Source organism: Canis aureus, chromosome 23 (genome assembly GCF_053574225.1).
Source record: "Canis aureus isolate CA01 chromosome 23, VMU_Caureus_v.1.0, whole genome shotgun sequence".
NCBI lineage: Eukaryota > Metazoa > Chordata > Mammalia > Carnivora > Canidae > Canis > Canis aureus.
The window spans coordinates 13,768,506-13,789,825 of record NC_135633.1 but is presented as its reverse complement, the minus strand read 5'-3'; the positions used below and the strand labels follow the sequence as shown (position 1 = coordinate 13,789,825).

General features: G+C 36.7%; 1 protein-coding gene across 4 annotated transcripts in view; it reads right to left on the bottom strand.

Moving 5' to 3' along the window:
- RRAS2 (RAS related 2) overlaps positions 1–21,320 on the bottom strand; it is an 89,201-nt gene that overhangs the window by 42,125 nt on the left and 25,756 nt on the right. Inside the window, exon 1 of one of the 4 annotated variants that reach the window (XM_077866399.1) lies at positions 18,750–18,794. The exons of the other annotated variants lie outside the window; for them this stretch is intronic. Coding sequence (XP_077722525.1) covers positions 18,750–18,779 — 30 coding nt within the window. The 5' untranslated portion in view covers positions 18,780–18,794. Of the gene's footprint in view, positions 1–18,749; positions 18,795–21,320 lie in introns of those variants that run through there. 4 annotated transcript variants of the gene reach the window in all.

The window sequence follows — 21,320 nt, the reverse complement described above, 5'->3', positions numbered from 1 at the left end:
TGAATCAAATGGTTGTGTGTTCCTAAAAGAAAAGAGGGGAAGATTTGAGACACACAAACACAGACAAGACCCAGAGCAGAAGGCCACATGAAGGTGAAGACAGACTGGAGTGATGTGTCCACAAGCCAAGGAACACCAAGGACTGCCAACAATCATCAGAAGCTGGGAGAAAGGCATGGAAGGGGATCCTCCCTCAGAACCTCCAGAGGAAACCAACTCTGTCCACAACCTGACTTCAAGGTTCTGGCCCCAGAACTGCAAGAGAATACATTTCTGTTGTTTAAAGCTACATTTATGGTAATTTGTTATAGCAGACCCAGGAATCTAACACATTCACCTATAAAATTTGAATTCCCCCTTCTTACTAATAATTTTTTGTATGTCGTTCGTAAGCCCAAGAAGAGTGGAGGACAAAACAGAATATTTTTTCTATTCACGAAACTATTAAAACTGAGCTGCATTCAGAGTACCAACACCACAATTTATTACAAAGAGATATACATAGACACACAGTTCCTGAAAGGAACAGTTTTCATTCTCTGAACTAGAAAGATTCAGTCAACAAAATAAAAAGTGAAGGAAGGTATATGGATTTAAATAGTTCTAAGTTCTTGGGATCCCTGGGTGGCGCAGCGGTTTGGCGCCTGCCTTTGGCCCAGGGCGCGATCCTGGAGACCCGGGATCGAATCCCACATCGGGCCCCCGGTGCATGGAGCCTGCTTCTCCCTCTGCCTGTGTCTCTGCCTCTCTCTCTCTCTCTCTGTGACTATCATGAATAAATAAATTTAAAAAAATCTTTAAAAAAAAAAAATAGTTCTAAGTTCTTAATAGTTTGGGGAAAATAGTCTAAAAGAAGTATAATTATCAAAATTATCAAAAAGAACTATATATAATTACATGTAATAATAAAGTCTCAAGAGCATAACAAAATATTATTTTACTTTAGTTTTTTATTATAAAATAATATATCCCAGCTGTAAAAAATTTGGGAAATCATAAGAAAAAAAATTTAATACTCACCTTTAAAATCAAATCTGGTCCTCACCACAATTTCTCACCTTTATTGCTCAAATAAGGCCCAGCATTACAGGCCTTTGTTTACAATCAAGTTTATATGGCAGTTACACAACTATGAAATTGAGAGTGTACAATGGAAATTCTGATCTAATTTTAACATAAGCCTTATAATTGAAACACACAAATGGGAACTACAAGGAGAGGCTATTGTCATGGGGGTTTCCGACAAGGTGCTTTCCCTTCATCATTTTGGGTCCTAAACTGTTCTGGTCTCTAATCATAATTTACATATCAACCAAGTCCTCAATTTTAGAAATAATACTTTTAAGAGAGAAAAAGCAATAGATGATGATCAAAATACTAACAAATTTTATTTAAGAGTTTTTGGATACTGATCTCCCATATTTCGCTTTCATTTTATTTTCTCAAAAATAAGAATCAAATAGATGGCACAAAAAGTAGTAAAGAGGAACATCTAAGCTGCCACACAATAGCGAAGATTGCAACACTGAGGGTGAAAATTTTTGCCAAATCGAATCTCTGAATGCATGCTAACAAGTGATGTTTTTGTTGAAAACAAAAATTTCACTAACTCCAGGTACAATTTTAAACTGTTCTGCCATTTAGATATGTTTACACAAAATTACACAGCATCTCCATTCCTTCAGTGTGGACTGCACACAACGACTTCCTTCCAAAGAATACGGTATGGAACATGGCTTTATAGTAGAGAAACCACACACAATATCTCAGCCAGGTGACCATGATCAACATCAATAGTAAGAATTATGTTGATACCCTTGATGTGATGTGATGTGATGTGATGTGATGTGATGTGATGAACATGGCACTTTTCACTTCTGTCTTCCTTCTAAAAACCCGTAACCCCAGTTTAGTCATGAGAAAAGCATCAGACAAATTCCAATAGAGGGGCAGTTACAAATACTTTGTAAGTTCTCCTCAAAGAAGTTGGTCAAGGTCATCAAAAACAAAGGAAGTCAGCAAAGAGGAACCCAAGGAAACATGACAACTAAATGTAATGTGGTATCCTGACTGAATCTCAGAACAGAAAACAGATACAGGTAAAAACTATGGACTCCTGACTAAAGTATGAACTTCAGTTAATAACAAAGTATCATCAATATTGCTTCATTAATTATAAAAAATATTCCGCACAATGTCCAAGGTTATTAACAGGGAAACTCGATGCTGGGTATATGGAAACTGTTCTATCCTCTCAATTTTTCTATAAATCTAAAAATTTTCTTAAATAAAATCTATTTTAAAAATTTACATGGCAGTCATTTCCAGTAAAATACTAATTAAGGTCCCAGATAAGACTTTTCTAATCATCCACATGTAAAGCTTAACTTATAGAAAACAACTAGAGCTACTCAGTACGCAGTTTCTTTTAGCACTAAGATTCCATCTAGATTTTGCAAGACTGATAATTAAAGTACTTGGGGGCAAGATAAAGGGTGTCTAGACCTACTTTACCTTTCAAACAAACATCTGATTTATCATGATAAGGATGTGAAAACCCAAGGTCTCATAATCACAGAGCTATTTATAAATAAGTTAATTTGAAACCAATAAAAATAACCAAAAAAAAAAAAATAGTAATTCAGAAGATGCTTCTAAAGCAGCTTTGTGCAGGAAGTTTTGGCCTTTCTTCCATCACCATGGACGAAAATAAACATGTCTCTAAACACACTGATTCCCCATTTCCTCATTTACATAATGAAAAGTGACTATAGCATAGTGCAATATCCAAAGGATGCTCACAAAATAATAGCATATCATAAATAAGAACGTAACATTCTTAAACACTTCACTAGCATCTGCTAAAAGCAACTAATTCTGGTAAAGTCTATGTAATACTTTGTCTCTGGTTTGCATCAATATGAACAAGAGAACCACAAGAGGAAGACCAAATGGGTATAAAGGGGGGGCAATTGAAGTCACATTTAACTTATCAGCATTTACCGGGCCCTCCTCTTAAATGCATCCTCCTGCAAAAGTTCCTAAAGAAACTCTCATTTCAATTAACACTCACTGAGATGATCCTAAAAACTGTTACATTGCAATTCAGCAAAAGTAGGGTTCTAAACGCAAATCACACATTGAAGGATAACACAAATGAGTAAGTCCTTGCCCTCAAGGCATCTACTAGTTGTCAAACAGAAGGCAAGACAAGGAAAAAATGCCATCTTCTGTTGATTCTAGGATGCCATCAATTGGAAGATGCATCCTAATTACAAAGATATTAAACAAATAATTTTTTAATGTCTCAGAATGGATAAGATACCATAGTTTCTGGATAACAAACGCTACAGTGAGTTTAACCTCAAATACTGGAGAGGCACAGGTGTAGATGTACTGCCATCTGATATTACTATCTTCAAAGGTCCGGGTGTCAGCATGAGCAGTGCTGCGACCCGTAATCCTCTAAATAAATGGGAAAATACAATTCAAAATTTATACATCTTGCCAAGAACAAATTTATTTACCAAATGTAAAACAGACCTGTTAGAGATGCAGAATATCTTTATCAACAAAAAGTTTTAAAGCCAACATGAATAAATTCATATTGACATTTCACTAAATTATTTGGGAAACAAAATTCACAGGTAATTTTTTACTCCTAAGAAATGGTTGTTTTACATAAAGACTCCTAACTCTGGGAAACGAACTAGGGGTGGTGGAAGGGGAGGAGGGCGGGGGGTGGGGGTGAATGGATGACAGGCACTGAGGGGGGGCACTTGATGGGATGAGCACTGGGTGTTATTCTGTATGTGGGCAAATTGAACACCAATAAAAAATAAATTTATTATTTAAAAAAAAAAAAAAGAAATGGTCGTTTTATCAGAAAGAAACTTAACCAGATCCTAACCATCTTATTAACCAGATGAGAGAACTTAATCAGTTTTCCCTCTTAAGTTTCCTCTACAAAACAAATCTGATATACCAACACTTTTAAGTGCACAGAGAGAGCAATCATAAACTACATTTCTAAAAGAGAACCAGGCCATTGTCAGAGATAACAGGAAGAACAAAACAATCATTTTCATGTTTTTCCCTTCAGTTAGGACCAACACTCTACTTTAGGACAGGAAAGCCTTGTCTTTGCAAACTCCTTAAGGCCATGCACATAAACCCTAGAGAAATATTTGTTGAATGAATGAATCACTATCCTAATAAATCCTATTTGGACATTCACTTCTTTTTAACACTAGAGTGCCCAGGGATGAGATGACATCTGTTCAGTTAGGTGCCCCTTCTAAGAGAAGCAAAACCTTTGCTTTACAGCAGGAAATCTAACCCAGGGCAGGGGAACCACCTATCCCAGTCTCCCAGGACATGCTTCCCTGCTGTGGTCACTGCAAAAGAACCTAACTCGGCCAGGTCACGGAACAGCTAAGACAAAAATATTTCCTGAGGAAGACAGACGGTGTACAGTAAAGACAACCCAAACACAGATATCTTATCGATTCTTTCAATCCCCACTTTTGAGGCTATTCAAAAATAACTGTAAATCTGACTAACAGAAAAATTAAGTTTTACACTCCAAACTCCTTCAGGGACACATAAGTCAGGTACACACAGAATTACATGTATTGACTTGGCAGTAATGCCTGAACACAATTTATATTTACATGTGCCAGGCACTAAGTGCTTTAGATACATTAGCTTACTGAAACCTCACAAGAAGTCCATGAAGTAGGTAAGCACTATTATTATTCACCTCTATCTTACAGGTGAAGAGGAGGAGACAGAAGAGGTTAAGTAACTTGCCCAAAGCCACAGGCAATAAGTGGTGGAGACTGATTCCAAGCAGTCTGGCTCAATTCTGTGCCCAAAACCACTACATTACACTGAGAGCTACCTTTGGAAAACAAAATAAATGTATTGTCTCTATTTTCTCTATATTTATGGAGTTAAATGTCCAGACCTCAAACCGTCCCCACACATCTCGGTCAATCCTGACACTGGTAATAAGCCAGCCAGTGGTCAAAGAAATGTTTCCTAGGTATGTATGACGGACACTGCAATAAACATAGATCTAAAACTATCCAGACAGACTCCCTTCTACCTTCACAGATAACTGCAAGTTTACTGTACATTATGATTTCTCTTCCCCTCTATTTTTTTTAAAGATTTGTTTATTCATGAGAGACACAGAGAGAAAGAGGCAGAGACACAGGCAGAGGGAGAAGCAGGCTCCATGCAGGGAGCCTGATGTGGGACTTGATCCCGGGTCTCCAGGATCACGCCCTGGGCTGAAGGCGGCGCTAAACCACTGAGCCATCCTGGCTGCCCTCTCTTTCCCCTTCAAATTGTTATATCAAAACATCTCATACCCAATACTAAACTGGTAAAAGGTCATCATGCTACCCAACACTTATGGTAGAGAAATACAAATAATCAGTTTTATTTTCCCAAGTACAAAATGATTATGTAATCAAAACAACAGGAACTTGCAGGATAAAGAGAATCCAACATGACAAGATAAAGCGAGTTAGTTCCATCCAACCAACATTGAGTCTAAGACCTCTTACCTTAAGGCATTCACAATAAGGAAGCTGTCAGCCCAAAAGAGGAAAAGAAAGAGTTTACCAGAAATAAGATTATAAAAATACTAAACAACTCAACTGTAATCATGTTACATATTTACAACAAACTAATCATTGTACAAATGTTTAAAGAAGAAGGAATGATAGGGGCGAGAGAGTCACAGAGTAAAAGAATATAAAGATGAGTTAAGTAAAGGTCTTCCTGCATAATTCGTTTATTTAGTTGTAGCCCTGTCTACTCACTTCATCCCACAAAAAAAGCCACATTCATTTGAGGTCATTTTACCTCCTGCTATTTCCTCTGCAGTGAGTCTGCAAAGTTGTGAGGCATGGTGGTGATCCTACTCATTGAACAGAAAGCAATTGAGTGAAACATACAAGCAACCAAACCTCTGGCACCCTGTAAAACCACAAGAGAGCAACATCTTTTTTTCCCATGTTCTAACACATTTTTTAAAGTCATTTTCTTAAGCAGCAATATACCTAGAATGACTGCATGCTTGTCTAGAGTCATACACTCTCTACCTAAAGTCAGGTCAATGGACACTAAAACTGGATATTAAGTCAAAAATTGTAAATGGACTGCATTAAGCAACTCTCACTGGCTGACTTGCTCATTTCACTAATTTCAATCTATAAACAAAAGCAACTGAAAATTTTTTCTGTAGAAACTCATTAATACTTAGTCTCCAAAGTTAAACTTCAGGTTGGCCCAAAGATTTGCCTTAATCCATTTTTTGTTGCATTCAGAAAAACTTACGTAAAAACATTAGCTAAGAATAGAAGACAAAAGCTGAAAAAAAGGAATTTTTCTGAAAGGCACTACATAAACTGTGTTTATATATAAACAGCATGGATGGAAAAAAAACAGCATGGATGGGCAAAAGTAAAAATACTAAGTAATATAATTTATTATATATATATATATATAACAGCATGGATGGAAAAAAAAACAGCATGGATGGGCAAAAGTAAAAATACTAAGTAATATAATTTATTTTTGAAGACCCTATATGCAGTTATGAAAAGAAACAGCATATAAAAAATGGCAAAACTGGGCAGCCCCGATGGCCCAGCGGTTTAGCGCCGCCTTCAGCTCAGGGTGTGATCCTAGAGACCGGGGATGGAGTCCCACACCAGGCTCCCTGCATGGAGCCTGCTTTTCCCACTGCCTGTGTCTCTGCCCCCCCTCTCTCTCTCTGTCATGAATAAATAAATAAAATCTTTTTTTTTTTAAATGGGAAAACTCTGAAAATACCAGTTAATTTTCATAGTACCTTAAGTAACTTAACAATAAAAGAGAAAACTGATTGTAGTAAAGAAATAAAGGCAGGTCAATACTTTTAAACCTCTGGAGAGTGTCCATACTGGCTCTCCTCTTCTACTAGTAGGACTCCCCAGGAGCAAATGTATTTTCTCAACACATTTCCCTTCATGGAAAGGTGGTGGGATGGGGTAGGGAACTCTACAAGGATGGCACTGACATCCTTTATTCTTTACACCTACATTCTAAAGAATGATCAAAACGCGCCAAAACAACTGAATGATCAGAAAGTGCCAAAATAACCCCCTTGCAGGGCTAGGGGTGGAACCTAAATCTGTTTGTTATTTCTGGCAGGTCTTGTTTTCTGCTGGTGCACATTTGCTTGATCACTCCAGCGTAAAAGCAGCAGGGAGAATGGGGGGCCGTCAATTCAATAAGACCACTTTAGCCCACCTCTACCCACGTCAGCCTGGTTGGAGGGCTCCTTCTTAACCAGCAAAGTCTCAGATTTAGCTCCTTTCCCATCCAGCCACCCCCAACTTTTATCAGGACCAAAGTTTAGTCTCTAATTGAAATTCTGATTCCTTCCTGAAGTTCTCCCTTTCCTGTGTTTTCTTATCAATAAATCCTCCCTCCTCTTATTTAAGCTCAGCCTTGTTTGGGGACAGCATAATTAGAATGCCTGAATAGTCCTAGGACCAACATAAGAGAAAAAATTAAAAAACAGAAAAGCCTTGCTAAACAATCAGATCCAGAAGTCACAAGAGCCAGTTCTGCTGGGCTTTCGGGGAGCAGGGAATTCCAGAATTACACAGATTCTTTCAGAGAACAGGAAAGGAGGAAACACTCCCTAACTCATGAGGCCAGTATAATCCAGATATCAAAATCAGACAAGGACATTAAGGAAAATCAAAGTCATAGGCCAACTTCACTAAAATATAGATGCAAAAAACCCGAAAGCCCATAAATAAAATATCAGCAAACAGAATCCAAAAATACAAAAACAAGAATATACATTATGACCAAAGTATTCCAGGAATCCATGAACACAAGGATATACAAGCTTTTAAAAAAAGTTACAAATATAATTCACCATATGAGCAGATTGAGGAAAAATAACATGATCACAAGAGATACAGGAAAGCATGAGAAAATGTCACATCTTAAAAATTCATAGCAAGTGGGACTAGAAGGGAACTAAAAACCTGCAGAAACAATTTTAACCGTGAAACTCTAAAATCAAGAACAAGAGAGAATGTCCACCATCACCATGTTCAACATTATATTTGGAGGTCCAAACAATACAGTAAGAACTGAAAACAAATTGTTAGCTGATATGTTCATCAATACAAAAAATCCTACAGAATATACAGAATAATCATTGGCAAGAGTTGTACAAGGTATTTGGATACAAAAATCTATATAACAATCCTCAGGCCTCCCTCCCAAGAAAGGCCATTTCTGAATACAAGTTATTACAAAACTTTAGTCAAATAGACGATACCATTTACAGTAGCAACAGCAAATAAATGGTAACTAGGAGTAAATCTAATAAAATATATTCTAGACCTTTATGGAAGGAAACTATAAAGCTTTAAATAAAGGCCAAAGACAGCGGGAGATACATATGACTTGAAAAGCATTATCAAAATGCCTATTTTCATTATTATGACACAACTTAAAGATACGGCACGTGAGTGCCTTGGCTGGCTAAGCATCTGATTCTTAGTTTTGGCTCAGATCATGATCTCAGGGTTGTGGGATCAAGCCCCATTATCGGGCTCTGCGCTCAGTACGGAGTCTGCTTTTCCCTCTTCCTTTGTTCCTTCCCCCACCCTATCTCTAAAATAAATAAATAAAATCTTTAAAATTTTTTTTAAAATAAAATCAAAAGGTTTTTGGATCTGGCACTGAAGGTGACAGAACCAGAAGAACCAGAAGATGGTTGTAAAATTTATGAATAGGAAAACACCCAAGAAATTCTTTACAAGACAGAACTGTTTGGTTTGTTCAATGCTGTTTTGCCAGCACATATACAGTTCCTAGTACATACAGTATTGGCCACAAATATTCATTCAATGACTTTTTTATTGAATGAACACAGCAGCGAGGCTTATCCTAACCATTTGTAAAATTAAGATAGAATGGAACTGACACGGAATAGGCAGAAAAACTAATGGAGCAGAATAGATGGCCCAAAAAAATCCACATATATGAAACCTGACATATAAAGAACAGATCATAGGGGAAAGATGAACTAGTCAAAAAAAAGATGCTTTGAATAGCTGCTTGTGGATATGAGGAAAGTGAAACTGGGTGGAGGGACCTATAAATCTTCAAACACCGCATGCATTATCTCTAGAACCTCTCTAGCAGTCTCATAGATTCTTATTTTCCAAATATATTTAAATGCTATTCTAATTGAAAAAAATATATATAGTGCTTTACTTGGAACAGTATTGCTGAATGATTTAAGTGCTTACTAAATATTATTCTTAGGTCTGAGCTCTCAAACTCACCTTGTTGTGAAGCCTTGCTTCAACCACTTTGTAGCTTCGTGACCTTGGAGAGGTTACTTGATTTCTCTGAGATTCAATTTACTCTTCTACAAAATGAACTTATACTAATACTTAACAACAGAGTAACTGGTGGAGTTTTTAATTCTTTTAGTGTTTTTAGAATGCCATTGAGCTTGTAGATTAGCATTTAGAATTGACATAAGTTAAGAGCTTACATCTTCAAATCTAAGAATACAGTGCGCTTTTCTATTCTTTCAAGTCTTCTATGTGAACCATGGTAGCATTTTTAGGTTTTCTGACAGAAATGTCACACTTCATTTTAGTGCATAAAAGTATTTTTTGTTTGCTATCGTATAAGGAGTCTCTTCCTCCACTGTATCTTTTATTTGGTTTATAAAAGGATAATTTTTTTCATGAAATACTACTGTGCGATATGGACTGGGGCAGGGATTGGAGAAAGAACAGCAATTGATTCCATTTTGAGGGAGCATGGAATTCATTAGGCTTCTCTCAATCTACTTACTCAAATTTAAAACTTTATGTCTGGGAATATTACAGAAAAGCATCCAGCAAAACATTAACATACTAGAACCTCTGCAGCGTAATTTGGTTTTCTCTCCTTGAATAGCACTGAAAAATGACCTTATTACCCCATGGTATGGAACCCAAAAACAGCAGTGAAGGCTTCAACAGAATTTGTACAAATCTGAAAATCCCAGGGCATATGCCTGATGCTTTATTCACAAAAGGACATAGTGACAGCTTAAATCTACAAGTAACTATTAGGTTATATGGCTTCTAAAACGTCACTATTACATAATTTATAGCATTTTGTATACTGAGTTTCTGTGCCAGGAAATACACAATTGTTAACTATTTTACATGACGTCTATTTATTTTTAATTATCCAGTTTCATTGATTCTGAAATTTGTTTAGTAAGACCTTTGAAAGCTAAACAATGGTGAATGAATGAATGAATGAATGAATGAATGAATGGTAAAAGTTCTCTGAAGCATTTACTCCAGGTCACGTAACAAAATCAAGAGTTCCAATTCAATTTAGGACATAGTTTCCATTAAGAGCAAAATGTCTGTCCTCTCCTGTGTTTAGACCACACTGGCTGTCCCTGAAAACTGCCCCTTTTGTACCTCTCCTTTGTGGTTTTTCACAGCTGCCCTCACCTGAACTTCGGATTCCAACTGAGCCCCGAATTTCAATTTGTGACCCTCTGAGCACTCAAGTCCTTCCTGTTAGTATATTACTTCGAATGTAAGTTGTCATATTGCTCCATAAAAACCATGCAGTCATTATTGCTATTGCTCTGGTAGGTGGGGCTCTTTCCATCAGTCTTTTCTGTTCCTTCTCTTCTCTTCACAGTCCTTGGCACAAAAGTGCTCAATGGACACTCTTGGCTGACCACCAGTCCTATTCACCTATAGAAACCAAATATTACACTACTATGGGATCCTTGGCATTTGAAAAAAACATTGTAACATTGTAATGTGTGTGACCCAGATATTGTTTAGTGTCTAGCGGTAGAGTAATGAAAGCAAATTGCAAATATAAAATTCATTTTAAAAAAAGTCCATCCTCTACTGGGGTGTTTGGGGGTGGAAGAGTGGTCACGAACAACCAATAAGTTGAAATTTATGTCATATCTTAAATAATTTACATGTTCAGCAGAGAAAACAAACATTGCAAATCAATTATTTGGCTTTTTAGTTCAGTGGTGGAAACTAGGCATTTACTTGGCTAAAGAAAAAAACAACTCAGGGTGTGCCTGGGTAGCTCAGACAGTTAAGTGTCTGCCTTCTGCTCAAGTCATGATCGAGGGTCCTGGGATGGAGCCCCACATCACTGGGCTCCCTGCTCAACAGAGAGCCTGCTTCTCCCTCTCCCTCTGCCTCTTCCCTCTGTTCATGCTTTCTCTCATGCACACTCTCTCTCAAATAAATAAATCTTTAAAAAAAAAAAAAGAAAAAAAACTCAGATGAAGCAGAAATAGCATAAACCAATTAATACAAATTAAGTCAAAACAACAGCAGAGTTTTAAGATATAATATGCATGAATTTCATTACACAAGCTATTATAGTTAAAATACCACTAAATGTACTCAAAATGATATGTAAAAATAAAAATAGCTGAACAAAGGGTGGTCAAACCTCAAAACAAGTGCTATAACCACCACCCAAAAATGCAAAATAGAGGAAGTTGTCTTCTTCAGAGTTTAAGAGGGAAAAAATGCTCATTCTATCTAACTTTTATTCCACCAGGGAAAGTAGTCCCACAGAGGAAAAATCAGTTTCACGCCCTTCCTATGTGTTCAAAGAACAAATACAATTTGCCATTACTAACATTAAAAGAGGCAAGCAGTATTACATTAGCATCAAAAGCATTTTTATCAGTACTAGCATAGCTGGCTTTTAATTTGCACTCATAAACTAAGCAAACTAAGTCTGCAGTAGTTTGCCTATACACACACACCCTAAAAACCCCAGAAGGCTGTGAAGATTAAAATTTTACTCCCGGAGAATAACTGATTATCTTACCAATTTTCATTTGATTTCATTCTAAAGACATCAGTAAAAGTGCTACTAGAATCGTGACAATATGAATTCATGCAATAAAGTCCAAACAACAGAAATTCTCCCCCTACTTAACAAATCTCTAAATGCTTTAAGGAAAAAGAAAACGTATAATACATACTTTCAATGTCTTTCCAACCAGCTCTTCATAGATTCATACGTACTTCTTGCCCACAACCACAACTCATGAGATGAAAAAAATACAGATGAAAGCTTGACTTACTCCCCACCCACACTACAGGTAATGAAAAGAAATGCTGTCCGTAAGTCACCGTAAAATGAAAGGATTAAAACACAGGTCACACATGAGAAAGCAAGGAGGGAAAAATACAGAGGCCAACTATTAATCATGGTCACGTTAAGTGGCTTCATTAGAAAAAAAGCAGCTCAACAGGATTTTTTTTTTAATATTTTACTTATTTATTCATGAGACACAGACAGAGAAAGAGAGAGAGAGAGAGAGAGAGGTAGGCAGAGACACAGGCCAAGGGAGAAGCTGGCTCCCTGCAAGAAGACCCATGTGGGACTCGATCCTGGATCCTGAGCCAAAGGCAGACGCTCAACCGCTGAGTCACCCAGGCGTCCCAACAGGATTTCTCTTTAAATAAAATATAACAATGCGGTGCTTATAACACCGGTGCTTAACAACAAAAGGGTGAGCAAAAAAAAAGAAAAAAAAAAAAAGCATCAAATTTAGTCAACAGAGGAAAGCAAACATGAAAACATCGTATCAAACATGGTCAAATTTATTCGGCAACAGCTATAGGGAGACTTTTAAATGCCATTCTGCAATAATGGAAACAGTATTACTTAGGCAACAGAATGTATCTGTCAATGCAAAAACTATCAGAAACACTAGAAGTTGAAAAAATATCTATAGCATGTAGTCAAATGTGATAAAATTACATTGCTCATAATAACATTAAGTAAAAACACTAATAGGACACTTAATATAAATTATTCAAAAAATTTGTAAAGTATTTTATAGGATATAAGGAGAAAAAAAAATCAGTAGCAAAACAAGGACATATACTGCATTCATTTTGATTTTAACTATCTTGATATTTTAAAAGTTTAAAAATTCTAGCCCAAGCAGTACAATTATAGAAACAAGAGTTAACTATTAAAAGGGAAAAAGTATGTATGGAGACAGGTATTAACTGGACTTATAGTGTTGATCATTTCCCAGTATATGCAAAAACTGAATCATTATGCTGTACACCTGAAACTAATATAAAGTTATGGATGCCTGGGTGGCTCAGTCAGCTAAGCGTCTGCTTTCAGCTCAGGTCATGATCCTGGGGTCCCAGGATCAAGTCCTGTATCAGGCTCTCCCTGCTCCATGGGGAGCCTGCCTCTCACTCTGCCTCTGCCTAACTCTCTGTTTCTCATGAATGAATAAATAATATCTTTAAAAAAATAAACTAATATCTCAATTATACCTCAACAAAAGTTAAATAATAAATAGGAAGACACAAACAAAAAGGCAAGAAGAAAACATTTACAATACACATAGCTGCCAAAGGACTCGTGTTCCAAATGTAAGAAGCTTTGCAATTCAGTAACATAAGCAACCCAATTTTTTAAAAAGACAAAGGATTTGAACAAACAGATGGCCAATATACACCTAAAAAGATGTTCACTGTCATCAGTCAGAGTAAAGCAAATTAAAACCACAGTGAGATACTACTTCACATCCATTAAACTAGCTAAAATACCAAGTGCTGGTAAGTACCCAAAAGAACTGAAACTTCCATACACCTTTGGTTATAAAATGGTACAACTGGGACGCCTGGGTGGCTCAATAGTTGAGCATCTGCCTTCAGCTCAGGTCACATTTACAATATGACCTAATAATCCACAAGTTGGTTTATAATCCAAGAGAAATGAAAAATAAATCAACATGGTAGCATATATATGGATATTCAGTGTGGCTTTATTTTTTTTAATAAAGATTTTATTTATTTGCTCATGAGAGACACAGAAAGACAGGCAGAGGGAGGAGAAGCAGGCTCCATGCAAGGAGTCCAATGTGGGGCTGGATCCCAGCAATCTAGGATCAGGCCTGAGCAAAAGGCAGGTGCTCAACCGCTGAGCCACCCAGGCATCCCTTCAGTTCGCCTTTATTCATAGTTCCTAAAAACTGGTAACAATCCAAATGTTCCATCAACAAGTAAACAGACAAATAAATTGCAGTGTATCATAGTATGGAACTCGAGCAAGCAACAAATAGGAACTAACTACCAAAACAAGCAATATCATGGATGAATCCCAAAACATCCCAGGCACAAAGGAGTACATACTGTATAATTCCATAACATAAAATCCAAAACAGGCAAAATTAAACTATAGTGATCAATACAGTGGGTACCTCTGGAGATTATTAATTGGGAAGGGACACAAGGGACTTTTTGGGGTGATGAAATATTCTCTATCTTGCTTGTGCTAATGGTCACATAATTTTGACATACAAATTGGTCAACACTCACCTAATCCACTGAATATGGTTGCATTTTATTGTACATGGTTACAACTAAAGAATGAGAAGGCAAGCAGGAATGCAATGGATGGGCATAACAGGAAGCTCTGACCTTTTTTTTTTTTTTTTTTTTACAGACTTTTGTATTGCTCTGTATATGGTAAGGTTAAAAAAAATCTTATTTTTAATGAAATTTGCACTAATATTTCAACTCAAAACAATCACACATATATTATCACTGGAGCAAAGCAGAAATCAAGACATAGATCCCTTATGAAAGATATAACAGGGATCCCTGGGTGGCGCAGCGGTTTGGTGCCTGCCTTTGGCCCAGGGCGCGATCCTGGAGACCTGGGATCGAATCCCACGTCGGGCTCCCGGTGCATGGAGCCTGCTTCTCCCTCTGCCTGTGTGTGTCTCTGCCTCTCTCTCTCTCTGTGTGACTATCATAAATAAATAAAAATTTACAAAAAAAAAAAAAAAAAAAGAAAGATATAACAAAATAAGAAAATCTGATCAGAGAAAAAGACATATGTACCAGATTTTGAGAGAAATGTTTTTCTAAGCTTTTTTTTTGTTTGTTTGTTTTTCTAAGCTTTAAGTGATAAAAGAAATCTTGATTTTACTCTATTCTGTGTTTACCACATAACAGGAAAACTAACTGAAGTAAAAGGCATACAGTAAAGGCATACATTTCCTATCAATTAGCAAATTTATTTATTTACAATTTTTTAAATATAAAATGACCACTGTAAAAAACTTATAGCAGTATACAGAAGAAAATAACTCAGTATTTGGGTCTCTTTCTTCCCATTGTTTTTTCTATTATTTTAAGGATGAAAATCAGGACAAGACATACCATGTAATATTTTTTCTTTGTGTAAATTATAGTATCAGCAACTTCCTGTTTCAACATATGGATTTTTAAAATCATTTTTCATAGGCTGCATTGATCTGCTTTACATCCACTAGAAGGATGAACAGTATTTTAACCATTGGCCTATTTAGGACAATTACAGCATGTCACTATTATAAATCTTGTCATAATAAATCTTTGTAAAATGATCTTTATGGTTCTTACTCATTTCCTTAGTAAAAATCCCTGGAGGTATGCTTATCAAGTCAAAGGATAAGGATAGGCTATTGATAAACTACAAACTATACTCAAGAAAGCTGTATCAATTGTATTCCCTTAAGAGTACATTCAGCAGCACTGAAGTTTGAAGTTCTTTTTCCCTATTTAGGATATAAGTGCAGTGAAGAAAATCCAGACACAGGAAAGAAAAACAACAAAACTAATTAAAATCATCCAGGAATGTTTACTCTTGAGTCCTTCCTTCTCTATGCATACATAATTAAACTTGTGTTGTATTGTATATGCTTTTATAATCTATTTTCCTCCCCTACTTACTGATACATTTCTTCCTTACCAAAGTGTCTAAAAATTAATTTTAGTAACGTGGGCCATTATTAAATCCATCTTTTATTACTGACCACATAAGCCATTTCTGAAATTTTAGCATAAGTCACATGGTCATAAAATTTTGTATATAAATCTTTGTACCATATAGTAAATTCCCAGATCAGAGAAAAATCCTTGAAAAATAACTACTGGGTCAAAGTTTGTGAAACTGAAGGCTTAATTTAGCTTTTAGATTTATAATTTCAAGAGCAGTGTAAAAGAGTATCCGTATCCCCATACCTTTACCTATAATAGGTCACTTCTATTGACTTTTGTCAATTGATAACTTAAAATTCTTTTAAGAATTTTATTTTACTTAAATATTTCTTCTTTTATTTCTATCTTTTTTGCTACTCAATGAGAGATAAAACACAGTATTTTGTTTAATTGTTCATCCTACTGACATTTTTCTTTTAAGACATAAGAACTGTATTGTCAGCATGTTTTTAAAATATATTCAATTCTGATATACCTGTAATGTAACCTATGAAATTACCCATTTAGGTAAAAAAAAAATTTTTTAAGATTTTACTTATTCATGATAGACAGAGAGAGAGAGAAAAGAGAGAGAGAGGCAGACACAGGCAGAGGGAGAAGCAGGCTCCATGCCCAGAGCCCAATGCGGGACTTAATCCTGGGACTCCAGGATCACGCCCTGGGCCAAAGGCAGGCACTGAACTCTTGAGCCACCCAGGGATCCCCAGGTAAAAAAGTTTTTTAAAGCATTTATGTACATCTAGATTATTCTGCCTATTTCTGGCTGAGACTCCCATCAGACTTTGCCTTGTTTCTAAAATGTCTCCTTCATCCATAATCACATATGGATGTGACTGGATTTTATATATATTTGTGTGTGTGTGTGTATACATGTATGTGTGTATATGTGTGTGTGTGTGCGTATGTATGTATTTCCTTTCCACCCTCCAGGGAGGAAAAAAAAATATTGCTATCCTGCTCAGCTTTTGATGCTTCAGTTTGTACTCTAGATTCAATCTTCTACTTTCTCAAAGGTCCTTGCCATCACCATTCTCGTGTTTCCTATCATACTGGCTCTTCTTTGGCATTATAAACAAGAATTATTCTTTTAATTTTAAAACACATGCACCCCAGTTTTTACCTTCCTTCTTTCTCCTCCATCAGTAATTCTTTTAACCTCCCATTTATTGTAGTCTGGCTTCTATTCCTATCATTCCATTAATACTGCCCTTTCTGACCTATTCATTGCAATCTTAGAATTTTCACCCTTAGATTACTTAACCAATGTAAGACGTGACCCTGCTCAACACTCACAACATTTCTTGAAGCTCTCTCCTCTTGGTTTCTGCAATACCTAACACAGTTTTTGTCTCTAGTTCTCCAAGGCATTAACAATCATTCTCTTCCTTTTCTTCCTCCTGTCCTCTTTTCAATGGCAGCCTTCCAGAGCTCTATCTTGAGCCATGACCTCCTCCATATTGGTAAGCCTCATCTACACAAGCTACCTCAATTATTCATTACTTTATATTCCCAAATCTTTCTCTGCCCAGATCTCTTTACTACACTACTCCTCTGGTCATAAATAAGGATAATACATGCCTTCACATAGCTGCCCCTGAAGCACCTCACCTCAAACACAACAGGTAGAGAGCTGAACTCGTTATGATATCAAGTTGGGGACGCCTGGGTGGCTTAGCAGTTAGACATGTGCCTTTGGCTCAGGGCATGAACCCCAGGGTCCAGGGATCAAGTCCTGCATCGGGCTCCCTGTGAGGAACCTGTGTCTCTGCCTCTCTCTCTTGTCTCTCATGAATAAATAAAATCTTTTTAAAAAAAAATCATGTTGAACAGCATAATAATAACTCACAATGGGCATCAAGAGGTACAAAAATATTAATCCATTGTTAAGTTAATAACCCAAAGTCAAGAGAAATTTTAAAAAACATAATAAAAACATTGAAGGAAAATATTAATTACAGCATTATTTCATATAATCCAAAAAAAAAAAAAAAAAAACCTTAAAAGACTTTTCCTTCTGGAAAGATAGAGTACACATACTTTCTCCATTCCTCCTGCTATGCAAAAGTAAAACTTAATATTACACACAAAACAAATATAAGAAGACTCAAAGAGGAGGCAGTGCTAATGCTTTGGAAACCAAGGGAAAAAACTGTGGTGAGTCCCTTGTGTTTTGTTTTTTTTTTTAACCTTGAAAATGCCAGAAATGGATCTGAAAAAGCCTCCAACCTGGAAATACCAATAGGAGCAAACAAAAAGAATTCCAACAAAAGCATGCTCTTTCTGACCAAGGGACTATAAAAAGGGCAATCCAGAAAGATGGAAAGCTTTTAGACAATAACCACCCTACTCCACTCAAACCACCACAAAAATAAATTAAAAAACAAAAAACACACACCATGTGGGGTGTCTGGATGGCTCAGTTGGTTGAGCATTAAGCTCTTGATTTCAGCTTAGATCATGATCTCAGGGTCATGAGATCAAGCACCACACTGAGCCCCATAATGAGCTCCATGCTGGGCATAGAGCCTGCTTAAGAGTCTTTCCCTCTCCCCATGCCCTCCCTGCCCTTCACGTGTGTGCACATTCTCTCTCACCCTCCAAAAGGAAAAAAGAAAAAGCCACTATGGTCACACTCATACCCCACCAGCAAAGGCCCAGTGGGGAGCCTAGAGTTCCACTCTCAAGGCTATAAACACCCCATTGGAATAGTGTCAGAAAAGGCCAACTACGGAGCCAGGGCTTTCATCCCTAATGGCCGGTTATAAACTCTCCCCTAACAGTGTCGAAGAAGATTTTGAGGGGAAGCCTGAATTTCCATCCTATCCAAGAGTAATATGGAGTGTCCCCCACCTCAGGCTTCAGTGGCAGCTCCATGGACATCTATCTCCACCTGGCAGCAATGAGGCAACACCTCCACCTTCCTTCTCCTGCCAGAGTAGTATGAAAAAAGTCAACTAAAATAAATGGCCTGAGTAAGATCCAAAGCCTCAGAACAAAGCATGAAAATGTACAAGGTTTCAATTAGAAAATCCAAAAACCAGAAAGATCTCAAACAGAAGGATAAAAATAATCAAAAGATACCAACATCAAAAGGACAGAGAAGTTACAATCATCTGAAGAAGACATTAAAGTGGTCTTGATAAAATATTTAAGCATGTTTGAAAGAAATGAAAAAAAGTCTCAGAAAAAAGGTCAAATCTCAGCGAATATGTTTTTAAAAACCAAATGGGGGGCAGCCCTGGTGGCGCAGCAGTTTAGTGCCACCTGCAGCTCAGGGTGTGATCCTGGAGACCTGGGATCAAGTCCCACATCAGGCTCCTTGCATGGAGCCTGCTTCTCCCTCTGCCTGTGTCTCTGCCTCTCTCTCTCTCTCTCTGTCTCTCATGAATAAATAAATAAAATATTAAAAAAAAAACAAATGGGAAATTACGCTAGAAAATAGAATAAAATAAAAAATTTAGAAGTTGGTCTAAATAGCAAATGGAAGGAAAAAAGAGATATTCAATGGACTTAAAGAATAGAAACTGCCCAGTCTGAAAAACTGAGAAAAATAGAATGGAAAAAAAAAAAATTAACAGGCCTCAAGACCCTGAGGGCCTATAATAAAAGATCTAAAATTCACATTATCAGAATACCAGAAGAGGACAGAAAGGGACTGAGAAAATACTTGAAGAAATAATAGCTGAAAACTTCCCAAATTTGGCAAGACAAAAACCTACAGTCAAGCAGCTGAGCAAACCCAAAAAAGGAAAAAACCCAAAGAAATCCACACCTAGATACATCATTACTAAACTTCTAAAACCTTAAGAAAAAGTCTTAAAAAGGCAGTAAGAGAAAAACATCATACCTATAGGTGAAAAAAAAAAACTATTAAAATTACTACAGATTTCTCATCAGAAACCATAGAGACCAGAAGTGACACAATCTTTCAGGTGCCGAAGAAAAAGAATTATCAACCCAGAATCCTATATCCAGAAAAAAAAAAATTGTTTCTGAAATGAAGATAAAGCAAATATAGAGACTCTGCCACGAGCAGACCTCCTCTAAAAGAATGGCAAAGAAGTTCTCTAAATAGGAAGGAAATAATAAAAGAAGCTTCAGGAAGGAAGGAAGGATGGACACAGCAAAAATATGGACGAGTATGACAGATTTTCCTGCTCTTTAATTTTCTAAAGTACACTTGACATTTGAAGCAAAATTATAATTGGTTCTATATGTATATAGAGGAAACACTGAAAATTATTCTAAGCAGGAGAGAGTAAGCAGGAGAGAGTAGAGAAACACAAAGTGAAGTACGGTTTTTTGTTTTTTTTTTTAAGATTTTATTTATTTATGACAGAGAGAGGCAGAGACACAGGCAGAGGGAGAAGCAGGCTCCCTGCAGGGAGCCCGACGTGGGACTCAATCCCAGGGCTCCAGGATCAGACCCCGGGCCAAAGGCCACCGCTGGGCCACTGGGGCTGCCCAAAGTAAGGTTTTAATACTTCACTCAAACTGGTAAGATGACAATGCCGGTTGACTAGGATAGTAGGATGGAGATGGTAATAATACTTGTGGGATTTTAGGGGTTTTGTGGGTGTTCTGGGTACAATAAGCTAACACCCCATGGGTAGTACTATCATTTCCATTATAGTGATGATGAAATTAAAGTTCAGAGTTGAGAAATTACATTGACAGTAGCTAAGTAGTGAGTAAGAAACTGAATCTCATAGTTATCTGGCTCCAAATCCTGACACTTTTTCATTACATTATAAAAAGGGTTCCTGGGATTAAATCATCATTCAAAACTGTGGATAAAGGGGGAAAAAAAAATTTTTTTTTCACTAACCTCTAACTGAAATTCAGTATTTCCTTCAACTACTGTAGCAGTACCTATGGCGGTCAGCGACAGAAATCACAGACCTGTCTCATTTAACAGTTACTGCAGATACAGCAGAATAGCATTTACACTCAACACAAGTCAAAAAAGAAGACTTCTGTTTTTAGTATTTTGATAACTGGATTTAAATGTAATTAAAACCTACATACTTTATATATTTAAAAAACTGTATTCTGATAAGTCCATAGGTTTCAACAGGTTGCCAAGAGTCATTTGTACAAAAAAAAAAAAAAAAAAAAAAAAAGATTAAGGAAGCCTTGCATGTAGAAAATTTTCCAAATTCTATCTCAAAAGTCTTAATGGACCACAGCTTCCACGTGCCACTGGAATGAGAAGAACAGCTCTGTTTTTGAGGAGGCACCAGAGAAAGAAAACTTGTAAAATTAAATTATGTCACAAGCAAAACACTTTTTCTTGTTCTCAAAAATCAATACCATAGGAGTCTAGTCCTTAGATGCTTTCGGAATTTAACAAAAACCACCAAGAAACCCCCAACACACACCATGAATTCATTTGTAGGTAATCTCCCAAAAAAGGAGATA